Raw genomic sequence first — 15217 nt, 5'->3', positions numbered from 1 at the left:
GAGAAATGTGGGGTATAAAAGAAGTAAATAACATAACTAAATCTTCTATGAAAGTGCTGTAGCCTGTCTGTGGTTTTTCTTATCTCTGTCTCTCTTTCTCTCTCTCTCTCTCTTTCAGGGAAGAATCCGGCTAATTTTGGCCGAACCACCATTGCAAATGTTCCAAAAGAGTATGTATTTCCAGAACTTGGATCTGCTGCCTTTGTAGCTTGTAATGCTGACTGCTGGGGGTGAATGAAACAGATTTACATACAGAGAGACCTTTGTTAGCATTTCCAGGCTCACTCAGAAAGATAGTTTGTTACCACTAGGATCCATTTTTGTGTGTGTGTGTGTGTGTGCCCGCGCGCGTGATCAAATTTGCTGTGCAAGTCGATATGAGCTGCAAGACTCCGAGGTAAATAATAAAAAGGTTCTTTTCTCCTTCTGAGCCCCCCAAAGGGATGGGATGGAGGGAGAGAGGAATATTGAAATAATCAGCATTTCCCATTGCAGGAATTCTTGGGGGAGTTGCTGTGACTGGATGTGAACAATATCAAGGCCTCTGTTCTCTGCACTATTCTGCTTTTCTAAATTTTTTGGTTTAATTGCTGAACTCTGTATGGGCCACACGCACACCATCCATGCACAAAGGCCATTGTGTGATGATCTTATAGTATCGAGTTCGAGTCAGGAAATCACTGAACTAAGTTTTACTTAGGCACCTGCTCCCCATGTGAGCCCTGGTTAGTTTTTCCATTGTAGTATAATAGCATACATGGGAATAACGCTAATTCAGGGTCCTTCTGGGTTAGATCTCCCTCCATAGTACTATGATACCATGATAATTAGCATGTACTGGGAAATGATTGCTGTTTCCTTATCTTGCAGACAAGATCCCTTACTTTTTCCTGGTTGACAAATCTCTTTCCTTTGTCTCTTGCAGTGACCGACTCTTGTGGCTGCACAGTATCTTTGCCCTCCTCTACTTCATTATAACCATCCTCTGCATGGCTCATCACTCCATCCAGCTCGACTACAAGGAGAATGAGAAGGTGACAGAGACGGTGGCCCTTTGCCCTCCCCCCCTTCTGCTCTGATCAGTTTTAACTGTTGTTAGTAGCCAAACGAAATACTAAAGGTTTGAGCTGAGTGTAGTGGAGTGATTAGAATGCTCGATTGTGCTCCAGGAGAAATGGGTTGAAATCCCAGCTTAGCCATATACATACTTGGCAGCCTGGAGAGGTCAGAGAGCAGCTTCAGATGTTTAACAGTATCCTATCACTCTCTTCTGTGCTCGTTTCCACATATTGGCCAAATAGCGAGCTTGCCCAGCTCCGCCCACACGGACGTGAATAAGCTTGATTTTCTCATCGTGGCAGAGACGAGTGAATTTCCCCCTCCAGACCCAATACAGGAAGCAGGAACAGATTGATAAAGGTGTCCTCAGCCTCCATTCTTGATCCGTTCAATAGAAAGAATTCACTGGGTTGCTCTGAGGATCAATAAGATAAGCACTTTCACACAATAAAAGTATCATATACGAACAATTCATACTAGTTAAATCCTGAAACTGCTGTAAATGGGGAAGTGGATTTCTCCCAAATAGCTTTTTAAAAGTGGGAAATGAATCTTAATCCATTCCTGCGAGCTAACAATTTGCTGCTGTTAGGGAAACTAAAATCAGATGTCACTGAGGCCCATCGTTAAAGCATCATGGATCAAGAATAGAAATCCTTTTAGGTCCCTTCCTACTGGCATAGTTGAGACAAGACAAAACTTACCCCTCTGTATCCACCAGTTTTCCCCAAATTGTGGAGCTATTTATTCAGACCCTCACCCAAGAAAATATGAGGATTCTTACACTGTGCCACTGGTTGGACTGCATTTTGTATGGTGAAACCGAGGGTTGCCAAATTTGAGTCCAGTAGCTCCTAATGGGCCCTGACCTGGATGGCCCAGGCTAGCCTGATCTCATCAGATCTCAGAAGCTAAGCAGGGTCAGTCCTGGTTAGTATTTGGATGGGAAACCACCAAGGAATACCAGGGTTGCTGTGCAGAGGAAGGCACTGGCAAACCACCTCTGTTAGTCTCTTGCCATGAAAACCCCAAAAAGGGGTCGCCATAAGTCAGCTGCGACTTGGCGGCACTTTACACACACAGCTCCTAATGGACAATCAAGATTTGCAGGGTGTTCTAGGGCAGCCAGGTATTCTCCTGCAATCCATACACATCACGGTAAGAGTTTGACAGCAGGGAGGACTTGAGCAGGATTCTAATTGTTCTCTGCAGGTGTAGGAGAGGGAATCCGTGGGCAATTGGGCAGGAGGTTGCTGTGTGTTCTCTCACTCTTGCTGCCTCTAGGTTCTCAGGTTGACTGACAGGCAGTGTCTCCAGAATGCCTAGCAACAATGTAGTGAAAGCCATCCAATTTTTGTCATATACTCTGTTTTTAATCATGCAAGCCGATTGCCTCAGCAGGTGGAGGAAATCTCAGGAATGCAGGGTTTTGTGGATTCTGCAGGGCTATGATCACATTTTAAAAATGCTTTTAAATTCCTTTCTACAGAATCTTGATCATCTAAGGTTTATTTGATTAAAGTTCCAGGGGTTCTCAGCATGGTGCCCTAGGGCGCAATTGTGCTCACCAACCTTTTCTGGTGCCTGCCCGGTGTTTTTAGGAAATAGGCAGGACCAGGTAGGGCTTTTGCCCCTCAAGAGTTCTGATTGACTATTGAACATTTGATTGGCTGTGCAGATTATTTAAAAAACGTTGCTTTGGCAGCAGCTGCCACCACAGCATATAGATCTGCACTGTGTTGCTGAAGTTAAGCTGTGGCAAACATTTTGTGGCTGGCTCCGCCTCCTGTGGAAGCCATTTTGTCACTGTGCCCTCCATGCCATGTCAGAATTCCACATGTGCTGCAGGCTCAAATAGGTTGGACAGTGACATTTCTAGCCCTCGTTACATCAGATTATGTCATTTGAAGATATGTAACTGTTGAATGTTTCTGTTGAATGTTTAGACTGAAATCCAGAGAAAAGACTGTTGAAATCCATGAGTTATAAGCACACCGGGTGTTAAAATCCGACTGATTTCCAAGTAGTTTATGTTAATTGTGACTTCAGCAAACCATTGTAGGTTTTTTGGGGAGAGGGGGGAATACAGTGCCCAGGGATCATTCTTCACAACCTTCCCAAATAGTCTCCAGAGGCCTCCAATTCCTGCCCACTCTGCTCTGCACTTTTATTGCACTCCTGGCATTCTAACCCACCTGCCCTGCTCTGCCATGAACAGCTGGTCCCCAAGCCCCCTCCAAATAAATTATGTCTACAAAGAGAAGAATGATATGTAAGGAAATGTATGCCAAATGTGGGAAATGGTCCTTCATTTATTCCAAATCTAGAGTTGTGTTCCTCTGGCAGCCGTGTTTCCAATGGCAGAACTGGGATTTGTTACGGCAGGATTCTAGATATCCTGCCTGTTTGCAGTGCGGACTAAGCCCTGCCCCTTTTTGGAGCCTCCATGTCAAGTGGTCTCCCTTTCTCCTGCCTCAGGTGGCCCGTACACTGATGGTAACTGGGGTTCCGAAAGAGATCACTGACCCATCCCTTGTCATCAAACACTTCCAGTAAGTATGTCCAGAGGGACCACTTTCTTTGCCTCTGAGCATGTCCGCGTTTCCTTCCTTTGTTGAATCAGCTGCTATTCACTGACTAAAAGGCACAGTCACTGGTTATTTTTTTAATGGTACAAGGAATACTAAAGATTAAATTGTAAAATATATACATTGCTCTGTCCATTATTGCAAATGGTACCTGAGATTAGGCAGATGGCAGCCTGGGAGAGGGTCTTCTTGGTCGTGGCACCAAAGCTCTGGAACTCTTCCCCCAGGGAGATTCGTCTGTCCCCTTCTGTTTCCATCTTCTGCCAGTGGGTGAAGAATTTTTTGTTTTGTTTGCCATTCTCCCAGTGATCCCTCCTTCCTGACCAATGTTTTACTTGCTGTTTTTATGTTTTCATGCATTTTTATCTGTTTTTATTTTTTTAATGATGTGGGGTTTTTTGGAAGGATTGGTTTTAATTGCTTTAAAATGTGCGTTTATCATGTATGTTTTAATCTGTCAGCCACCTTGGTAGCCCTTGTGAAGGCAGACAGGTGGGATATCAATTTTAAATTAAAAATAAATAAATAAATAAATAAACGTGGCTTAGTTTCCCAGTAGCAAGCATGTGAATGGGTTGGACCTGTTCACAACCAGCTCTGATTGGAACGGGCTAAATAAGAAGCACTTACAGTCCTCTCAGCAGGTACAGCAGCAACTTGGGCCAGAGGATCAGGTCTCTGTCTCTTGAATTCTATGTTATTTTGTCCTCTGCTGGAAATGAAGCATCGATTTCTCCCATTTCATTGAACAGTTCCTGAGAAGTGAGTTATGTGGCCGTCGGTTGGGCATAGGACCCTTTCCTCTAAAAGGACGTGGTGTAGCTTTCCATTGGAACCAGGAGTTCCAATGTTGCATCCCTTCCAGATGCATTGAACTATTTCATCCCTTCCAGATGGGTGCATAAATCAATCTCAAATCCTGATTGCCTTTTCTTACAGTGAGGCTTACCCCAGCTGCACGGTGACTGGCATCCAGTTCTGCTCAGATGTTCGCAAACTGATGAAGCTGGATTCAGAGAGGTAGGTTTGCAACTGCATTGTTATGAGCTCCCGTGAATACAATGTGCCGAGTGTTACCTGTATGCAGGGACAGTGCTAACACCTCTACAGAACATCATTCCTTGGAAGTACTAAGGACCATTTGCAAGGTTGTCATCTCATAGCTCATCTCAGATGCTCTGCAAGATTGTTTTTTTTAATTTAGTTTGCCCCTGACCTTTCTCACTCATGCCTCAGCAGTTCTTTGTCTGATGCAGAATCTCACATCCCATCCATTTGGCCTTGTTTACTTGCATCAAGCACTGAAGAGTGGTAACAGAGGAAATTCTAGGTACATTTCATGTTCATAGAACTGTAGGAAGACAGCAGGAAATGAAGATCTAATCCAGTCTGTACACCAATACCCTGAACACATTTAGTCTGTGGGAAGAAGAGTCCTTTTTTTTACATTGCCATTAGATTTCTTTAGCTAGAGAACATTGGCAGGATGAATTCACGAAAGAGATGGATGTAATCAAGTGAGAGAGTCAGCCCAGGAATTACAAAGCTGTGCTCAACCCAACCAGGTACGCTTCTGCCTCTTGAGATTTCACTAGGCACTGTTCCCTAGCACTAATCTTTATGGCTGTAAGGGCTGGAAAGCTTCTTTTTTTAAAAGAATGTAAATTCCAAGGATGCTGTGTCCTTCATGAGATCCACATTCCCACACTTCTGCAGTAGGACAGCTGTTACGTGTACATAGCATGCCATTTTTTAGCCCTTTCTGGCTGTTTGTAATGAAAAAATGGCTGTCCTCTCTAACTTCACTCCCTAAGACTCCCACCTGGCGGAATGGCCTGCCTGGGGCAGTCAGGAAGCCTTTTACACTTCCATCATTTCACAGAATATGTAAAACAGAATTGTCCAGGAGGGCATTTTTATAAAGGAAGTAAGGCCATCATAAAATGGAATTGTTCAAGAGGTGCTTTTACAAAGTGGATAACATTTGTAGTTTATTACACTGCATATTGTCTGTATTGTCTTATTTTTTCTACATTGTTTTCTAATTTTTAATCCCGTTTTTGCATTGTTTATGATATGTCATGTCCTATAAAAACAGTATATTTTGGGATCTGCCTTGAGCCCCAGCAAGAAAGGCGGGCTAGAAATGTAACAAATAAATTTTGTTTCTGATAGGCGCAAGGCAATGAAAGGGAGAATGTACTTTACCACTAAGGCTCAGAAGGAAGGGAAAATCATGATCAAGATCCACCCTTGTTCCCGCATCTTCTGCTGCCGTATCTGTGGCTTTGAAGAGGTAGGAAGGAGAAAATCAGAATGCCGGTACTTCTTGACCGATTGGGATTGGGCATTTGTGTCTTCTCCCCCCTTCTTTATTTTGCTCATTTACTAGCTACACAATCTGTGCTAGAGACAGTCCCCTTCAGCCAACCTAAATGTTCCTCTTTTAGAACGAGGGGAAGATGATCCTTATGGAGGGCAATAGTGGCTTTCCTATGGTGAAATTTCAGCTCTGAAATTCCAGCTCACCACTGATGCTTTTTGAGTGTTTATAATGGTTTTATAGTTTTATACTTTTAAACCTTAAGAGGGAGGAGAAGGAGGAGAAGAGTTGGTTTTTATACCCCGAGTTTCTTTATCTTAAGGAGTCCCAACAATCTTACAATCACCCCCCTCCCCACAACAGACACGTTGTGAGGTAGGTGGGGCTGAGAGAGTTTGGAGAGAATTGTGACTAGCCCAAGGACACCCAGCAGGCTTTATGTGTAGAAGTGGGGAATCAAAACCGGTTCTCCAGATTAGAGTCCACCACTCTTAACTACTATACCACGCTGGCACATGAAAGGGGAGGAAGGAGCGGATTTGAATAGTGTTTCTTAATTGATCTTGAGACTAGGGCTGTTACCGCACTTGTATTCCCAGCGATGTATTAAGAGTTTGAAAATGTTATAAAAAATACTGTTCGCACTTTCTATGTATTCCCACCGATGTATTAAGAGTTTGCAAACGTTATAAAAAATGCTGTTCGCACTTTGTTTGGCCCCTTTAGCTGTGAAGATGTCCAACCATTTGTAAGCCGTGGTATCCAAAAACCCTTTTAAAGCGATGTTTTTTACAACATTTTCAAACTCTGTATTCCCAGCGATGTATTAAAAGTGCAATAACCCCCCAAGTCTCCCTAGTGTGTTTTGACAGGTGCGTCACATTAGGAGTCACTGCTGAATGCATCAGTTGTGGGCAAATTTCTTGTTGTTGTCTTTTGAGTATTCAGAATTCAGATACCACAAGAGTTACCATAACATAGGTCTTCAGATACTACACAATAGGTCTTCCATTTGCTGGTGAACAGAGGGGTCCTTTCAGTGCTATAGGACAGCCACTTGGCTGTCTTGTGCTGCTCAAAGGAACCATTTTGATTGTCCAGGATCAAGGTTCCCATAACAATGGAATATAAAGTAGGTTCATGGCTTTTCAAAGGAGAGAGGTCTTCAGACACACAATTCATGCTTCAACCGCTACACAACCAGTTTTCCACTGATGAATTGTGACCCACAATTAGGGTTGCCAGATGGTTTCAACAAAAATACTGGACAAACTTGATAAAAAATTATCAAACCCCCCCCACACACATGTGCACTTACTTCTGGGACTTACTTCTGAGTAGACCTACGTAGAATTGTTCCCTGAGTGAGTTAGTTTAGGTTAAGAGCATGTGACTGGCCAAGGTCACCTAGTGAGCTTCCATGGCAGAGAGAGGATTGGAACCTGGGTCTCGCAGATCCTAGTCTGACACTCTAACCACTATACCACACAGCCTCTCAGTTTAAGTGCTCTTGAGCACTGTATTCTGCAAAGAGGGCCTTGCAAAACTGCTGTTGCCAGGATTCCTTAGGTTAGCTAAAATGGTATAAATCTGAGTGTGAATTTGCCCTTAGGCTTCTCTTTTGTCATGCAGCAGAAATTTACCAACTACCTCTAAATTGTCCACAAATTTCTTTTAAGCATCTCAAGAGGAACAACCCTGCAAATAGAACTCTCCAGGAGGCATTTGTGGCTTCCCAGAATTACCTCTGAATTTCTTGCACTGCAGAGGGAGTAGACAGGAGAACAAGGCTTCATTTTACCCCTGGACTGCCAGGACGTTCTAAGTGCCACCGGGCACATACAGAGTGCATTTCTCTCACCACTAAATAATGCCAGCTCATAGTTTTAGGCCCAACCTGAACATGTGATTTGGCTCTCCCATGATTCTTTAAAACTGTAAATGTAGAAGGAGTTTTGATGGGGGAGAGGTTATTTCAAGCCCTGGCCTGTTTTGCTTTGCCCCTCTCATCTTCCTTCATACACCCCTGTGGAGAAACAGACATATAACTTTAGTATCTGTATGTTTCCCAGTACATGGCAGGTGTAGCTGCAGTGTTGACATACTGGAGAATAGAGAGTGGCTGGCCTGAATTCACTTGCAGGCACAGAGAGGAGAGGGGAGGAGACGGTGCCCCACTCTCCTCTGCTTCTGCAACTGGCCCAGATCCCCGCAGATTTGCTGCCTGTTGCCCCCTGTGTCTGTCGGCTATGCCTCCCAGGCCCAGTTCCTAAAAATACCAGACATTTATATGTCCACTGTTTTCTCAGTTTTCCCCCCAGAGAGTGTGTGGAAATACTGGACTTGGGACAATGCCAGGCACGTGGCAACAAGCCACGCCACCGGCACTCCCACAATTTTGATTTTTGTTGTTCTTTAAGGGTTTTTCCCCAAGAAAGTGAGGGGGAAGGAATAAAAAAAGGAAGGAAGGAGAGGAGGGAATGAAAAAAAGAGCCCCCCTTTTTCAGTCTGCGGCTTAAGGTGAATGAAAGTTGACGGTTCCTGGTCTTCCCTGCACAGTCTGTGCAACCTGCTTCATCCAGCACCATCTAGAGGCCTCACTACAGTACTGGCAGTCCTCTTGACAACTCTCCACTGTTCCTAGCAGAGTGTCCTTGACGTGGTTATTGCTGCTCTTTATCATTCAAATGGTGTGAGCCTGAAGGTACCAGAATGACACAGTCTCTCTCACTTGTGTGCTCGCACCTTCTGTGATGGCAGATTCCCTCCTTCTGCGACTCCTGAGTTCGAATGTGGCAGTCGACGGACATTTTATTGAATCTCAGTATTGTTGTGGAGTGCGCTTCATTCTTCTTCTAATGTAATGGAGCAAATCAGTTTATCCTTGAGTTGGAAACAACTTCCAAAGAAGTGCTTTAGAGTTCAGGGAAACAGCCAACGATTACAGTCTTTGAGGAAGTAAAGAAAGAAGGTGCCAGTTTCATACAACACTCTTTGTGTTTGCTTTCATTCTGTTAGGTGGATGCTGAGCAATACTATGGGGAGCTTGAGGAGAAGTTGACAGATGAGTTTAATGCCGAACGCAGTCGGATTGCACTCAAGCGCCTCGATATGGCTTTTGTCACATTCCAGGATGAGAGGATGACAGCCACGTAAGGACTCCTAACTGTTTTCTAGCACTTCAAAGAGCTTGACAATTTTATTCCATTTGCCCTCACTGAGTGGGGCCATCCATTTGGTCTATATCAGGAGGTAGGGCTTGAGCCCATCTGGCCAAGATCCAAGACTCTATCCAATGAATTGGTGTCTGCCTTAGCCTCTTTCAGCAGCTGAAAAACATTGCCCACGTACATTTCTCAATTTGGACAAGTAGTTTCTTTTCCCACATGTGCCATTCAGAAAAAAAGGGCCCATTTTAATTACACGCACAAGTAACAGTTACAAAAACCTTTTGTATATAATCCTTGGGGGTGATGATTTTAAGTGCCACCCAAGGTCAATCTATCATTGCTAGTATTGTGCTTTCTGGGAGCTGCAACGGTGAGCACACATCTTCTAAGCATTTGGCAAGAAGAACCTAGCCCAGCCTTGCAAACAAGGCTTGGTTCTTTGTGTCCTTTATGGTTCTTGTGATCCTTTGGTGTGTGCACAGACAATTTTTTTTAAAAGAGGCTAGACATATATCTCATTAACAGTAAGCCAAGACCGGGCTCAGGGTGACTCACATAATATAATTATATCATAAAACATAATAAAACAGTTAAAACAATGGTTAAAAACCAGCCCATACAATCATCAGCAACAGTATATTCTAAAAATGTGCAGCTAGCGTGATATATGGCCGCAGCAGAGCCTGCTGTATTCCACATCCCCCAAAGATGAATAATTCAGGGGGCAGAAGATGTGCAGGGCAGGGAGGATAGCCAATCAGGAAGAGGCGGGGGGGGAGGGAAGGGAATGCAGAAACCAAAAGCCAAAAACAACTGAGGCAATGGAAGAAAAAGTAAACATAGAGGTAGGGAGGCCACCTGCGATGTAACTGTCACTGCCTCAACCATAGGACTGCCGCAGTGGTCGGCAAACTCATTAGTCAAGAGAGCCAAATATCAACAGTACAACCATTGAGATTTCTTTTGAGAGCCAAATTTCTTAAACTTAAACTATATAGGTAGGTACACTGTTTATTAACTTAATAAACTTTAATTAAAGTTTTAAGTCTTAATTAAACTATAGGTACACTGAATAAAACTTGATATCATACTTAATAATGATCTTATTTAATGATAAAAATTAAATTGTAAGTAAGGTATCCATAAAATTAAATCATGACAATGACTGACAAACACTTAATGTGAACAATGGCCTTGCATCTCCTTGGAAAGTTTGGGTAAATCAGGTTTGTATGTTGTTTTTAATTTTAGGCATGATTCCAGGTTCTCATCAATAAGACGACTTCTCAATTTACTCTTGATACGGTTCATGCTTGAAAAAGATGGTTTGCATGAATATGTAGAACCGAAAAGGGAAAGAACAGCAAACACTAGTAGAGGAAGGGAGGGGGGAGGAATGGAGAAAGGAAGGAAGGAACTGGGAAAGGAAAAAAGGAAGAAAGAAAGGGGGGAGGGATGGAGAAAGAAAGAGGAAGGAAGGAATGAACTGGGAAAGGAAAGAGAAGGAAGGAACTGGGGAAGAAAGGATGAAAGGGAAGAAGGATGGAAGGAAGAGTGGGGGAGGGACAGAAAGAAAGGAAGGAACTGGGAAAGGAAAGAGAAGGAAGGAACTGGGGAAGAAAGGATGAAAGGGAGGAAGGATGGAAGGAAGAGTGGGGGAGGGACAGAAAGAAAGGAAGGAACTGGGAAAGGAAAGAGATGGAAGGAACTGGGGAAGAAAGGATGAAAGGGAGGAAGGATGGAAGGAAGGAAGGAAGAGTGGGGGAGGGACAGAAAGGAAGGAAGGAACTGGGAAAGGAAAGAGAAGGAAGGAACTGGGGAAGAAAGGCAGTCTGGAGCTGGACTTTTGGGAGCCGCCTGAGGGGGACGAGGAGGAGGAAGGCGGCGAGGAGGAGAGTTTACCCCTTTCAAGTGGGCGGGTGATTAAGGCGCGAAATCCGCCCCCCGCCCTGGAAGTTCCCCTGCAAGATCCCGTCCGGGCAAGACGCAGCCTGCGCGGGGGGGGGGGGGAGGCGATGCGCCAGACCGGCTCCAAACTCTCAGTCTGAGGCGCGGGGACGGCGAAGCAAGCTCGGTCCTGGCCCAGGAAGCATTGTCGCCTTCCCCGCCCGGGGCCAGGCGGAGCCAACAGGAGGAGGAGGTGGGGGGTGAGAGGTCGCCCAGCTCCGGTCGCCCATAGAGACAGAGGAGGAAAGGCGGCGGCGGCCAAAATGAGGACCGGACAGCCACGCCTCACTCCTCACAGTGGAGAGAAGGAAGGGAGGAGCCCCCTCTCTGCCAAACCAAGGCGCGCAGCCGGGCGGCAAGAAAAGACGGGGGGGGCAGCTGAGGGGCTCTTGTCTCTGAGGGGCCGCCGCCGCAAAGGTGGGAGGCGGGGACGGCGCTGGGGCGAGAAGGAGGAAGGGTCACTCCTTCCTCTCTCGGAGACCCTCCCGCTGCTTCGGCCGGCCTAGGGCGCTGCTTCCACTCGTGGGAAGAGCCGCAGTCAGGGGCCCAAAGAGCCACTTGCGGCTTGGGAGCCGCGCTTTTGTGACCCCTGGACTGGCGGAACATCTCAGTCTTACAGGCCCTGAGGAATTGAGCCAGGTCCCACAGGGCCTGGATCACACTCGATGGAGAGTTCCACCAGGCCAGGGCCGGAGTCAAAAAAGCTGTGGCTCTGGTTAAGGACAGCTAGATGCTTCTTGGGCCAGGGACCACCAGTAGGTTGTTACTAGCTGAGTGTAACGCTCCTGCTGCCTTCCTCTTCCCAGTTTCACAAGCATCTTGGTTGTTTGTAAGCCTGTGAAAGGCACTTTGAGTTGGAAGCTCCTTCCCCTCTCATCAGGGTGTTTACTGAGACTCCTGCCTCCATCCTGCTGCTTGTGGAAGACACATGTTTCTGGTTTGGGTTTGCCTAGCCCAAATTCACAAAAACAGTCTGATGGTGTGAAAATGGAGACTGTTGCTGTGGACTGTGAGCAATGCCAGCGTCCTTCTACAGCGCCTCTACTCCCAAGAACCTTTTATCCCTCCTAGCTTTCCTTCCTGTACTAATATTGGACCTAATGGGTTTCAAAATGGCGTTGGGAACACTCTGTGATTCTTTAATGTGGTGCTGTGGTTGAGTTCTGTTAGAGGTGGGGAGGATTTCCCCCTTGTTGAAGGGAGGAGGTGTCCCCTTCCGCTGTGATATGAAACATGATCCTGACTAGAAAGCCAAGAGCATTTTCTCATTAGAGGTGTTAGTAGGGTGTGTGTGTGTGTGCATTTGTCCTTAGGCCTAACTTGTGCTTTATTTTCAGCCAGAATTTCTCCTTGCGGAGATTTGTAGAGACTGGGTAATCGTTCTCTATCTTCTCTTTTAATATAGGGCTTTTGTTAGCTGCCTTGGTTTGGTAATATTTTTTAATTGCCCAGTGATTCCGCGTGGGGGAACAATGCAAACCTTTTGAAGTAACTGCTGCCTCTTCTTCTCTTCCCCAGTATTTTGAAGGATTACAGCCGTATCCGCTGCCGCAAGCATCCACAGCAGTCCTCCGTTACCACAGTGGTGAAGTCCCATTGCTGGGGGGTCAGATATGCCCCTGCCCCCAATGACATCATCTGGTAAATGTTCATCCTTTTCCACCACACGCTGGGCTGGCCCTGGATCCTCTAGGCTGGCTCAGTCAAAGCCACAGGCCAAGACCTTTGGGCTAAGAGCCCTTTGGCTCATGCCTACAGACTCGTACCTCTGGCCAGGCCCAGGCTTACCTGAAAGTCCAGCTCAGACCTTATTCAGCTGGCAGACATGTTCCCAAGAATTCCTCTCCCCTGCTACTTAAGTTCCCCTTTTGAACATCTGGATATGTAGAGGATTGCAAATCTGCTTCTTTGAACCCTAGTAACACCAAGTGAGATACATGGAAATCAAATGTATCTGGCGCCCTGAGTCTACCAAGGCATGCTAGTCCATCTAGGCACTGTATTTTGAGCAAGAATAATCCTGGTCAGCTTCCCAAGATGCCATTTTAAGGGTCACCATCCAGACTGCTGTATCATTCATCACAGCAGAGTTAAGTAAAACAGCCACTCTCTCTGCTGACTACAGTTAATGCACTTCTGTAGGAGGCAGAGAGGTTTATTAGTAAAGGTATTGGAAGGTGCACCAAGAGCTGCTAAAAGGGCCTTAATCACTTCCAGAAGGTCTCATGGCAAATACTTCATCATCTGATTTTGAAGGAAGCATTCTCCTGTGAACACTTCTAGCTGTCAGCCTCCTTATTGATTTTATTTATTGAAATATTTATACCCCACTTTCCCACCTCATAAGGGGCTCCAGCAATCTTAGAGCTTTCGCGGACATCTGCAAGCCAGATGTCAATGGAGCTGTTTCCCATAGAGATGTGTACTAGGAGGGAATGCATGACTAGGGTTGTCAACTGGCCTGGAGAAAAATGCCCTGGCCCTTTAATAGAGGCTTAATGGAATGTTGTTTGCCAGGTGATGTTATTGACCTCCATGCTATGAAAAACTTCAGCTACCCATTTTCCCGCATTAAGCATTTATTAAAGGCCGGACATTTTCCCCCAATGCCTGTTGGCAACCCTACAACTGCAGCTTTTACCAGAATCAGCAACAGCAGCTCCAAATCCCTATGGTGAGATACTACTTCTTGGGGGTACTTCCTGTTTGATTTCCTGCATTCCAGAGGCTTTGGGAGCAAAAAAATATCAAGAGCCGAGGACACCCATGCATTACTTTATTGTATGGTTCCTTTTCCCCTCTTCAGTTGTGAGAGGATTAGTGTGCATACTCTAAATACGTCATGCTCTTAAAGGCATTAATTTGTTGGCCAGTATCCATACTGGTGAGCACAGGATCTGAAAATTGCCTCTTCCCTGCCCCAAACAAGTCAGGTGCTCTTTGGAGTGGTACCACGGGAGTCACAAGGAGCTGCCATAGAATAAAGGAAACTTTGTATATTACCAGTTCCTGAGTGAAAACATTTTCACATGCTGGAAGGTTTGGATTCCAACCATAATCTTTTTATTCCCTCCAAAAAAAAAAGTTTCCCAGTTCCTTTTGAACACATTTCCATCAGTGGGAGTGAGCTCTGCCCATAATTAGGATGTCATGTTGTTTTATCTCTTGAAAAATCCAGCAAATATTCATTTTTGCCAGGGGAAAGATTACAAATCTCTGCCCCTTGTCCTTGGCCCAGTCAGTAGAATCCCAGCTGGACATCAAGGTTTATACACAAGCTCTAAATCCTGCAAGCTGGGCAGGGCATTATTCTGAGATTGGATCTCTTGATGTCTTGGTGGTAGAGGGCACCGATGCCTTCCGTGCACACCCCATCTTGCATGTGCTTTCTTTCTCATAGGGAGAACTTGTCCGTCCGTGGTGCATCGTGGTGGGTGCGATTTGTCCTGCTCAACATCTGCCTCTTCATCCTCCTCTTCTTCCTCACCACGCCCGCCATCATTGTCAACACCATGGACATGTTCAACGTTACACGGCCTGTGGAGAGCCTCAAGGTGCACAAGCCCCCCCCCCCCATGGGGTTCTGCCTGATTGGCACCAAAGCTTGGCTGTGAAGAAGATGACATCCCACTCTGTGCCTCTCGAGGCTTGCCCATTCCATGCTCATCAAACAAAGGGAGGGTGCCAGTCAGTGCAGTGCCCCTGGTTTGATAGGAAGCTTTGGTGTCTCTATGTGCAGGACTGCAGGAAAACCAAGACTAGTGCATGCTCTGTGTGAAGGCCTATCAAACTGGCCCTGGACATGCAAATATATACCGAACAGGTTGCCGATATGAAGAAGGAACGACATATGGATAGCAATTGCTGAGGCAAACACACACCTGCCCTTGAGGCTCATTTTTAAACATTTATCTGCCTATTTATTTATAACATGCCCTTTCTTCCTAATGGGAACCCATTGTTCTGCTCGCTTCCTTTTTATCCTCACAACAGCCCTGTGAGGTAGGTTAGGCTGAGAGTGTGTGACTGCCCCAAGATCACCCAGCAAGCTTCCATGGCAGAGCGGGAATTTGAACCTGGGTCCCCCAGATCCCAGTACAACACTCTAACCACTACACCACACTGCCTCT

General features: G+C 45.7%; 1 protein-coding gene across 1 annotated transcript in view; it reads left to right on the top strand.

Annotated features, from left to right (window-relative positions):
* TMEM63C (transmembrane protein 63C) overlaps window positions 1-15217 on the top strand; it is a 39551-nt gene that overhangs the window by 15067 nt on the left and 9267 nt on the right. The window contains exons 7-14 of the mRNA XM_056850881.1: window positions 119-170; window positions 926-1034; window positions 3538-3611; window positions 4587-4667; window positions 5823-5943; window positions 8989-9122; window positions 12606-12728; window positions 14488-14641. Coding sequence (XP_056706859.1) covers window positions 119-170; window positions 926-1034; window positions 3538-3611; window positions 4587-4667; window positions 5823-5943; window positions 8989-9122; window positions 12606-12728; window positions 14488-14641 — 848 coding nt within the window. The remainder of the gene's footprint in view (window positions 1-118; window positions 171-925; window positions 1035-3537; window positions 3612-4586; window positions 4668-5822; window positions 5944-8988; window positions 9123-12605; window positions 12729-14487; window positions 14642-15217) is intronic.

Source organism: Euleptes europaea, chromosome 6 (assembly GCF_029931775.1).
Source record: "Euleptes europaea isolate rEulEur1 chromosome 6, rEulEur1.hap1, whole genome shotgun sequence".
In the NCBI taxonomy this organism is placed as follows: domain Eukaryota; kingdom Metazoa; phylum Chordata; class Lepidosauria; order Squamata; family Sphaerodactylidae; genus Euleptes; species Euleptes europaea.
Note: the sequence above shows the minus strand (reverse complement) of the source record. Positions and strands in the feature narration are given on the sequence as shown.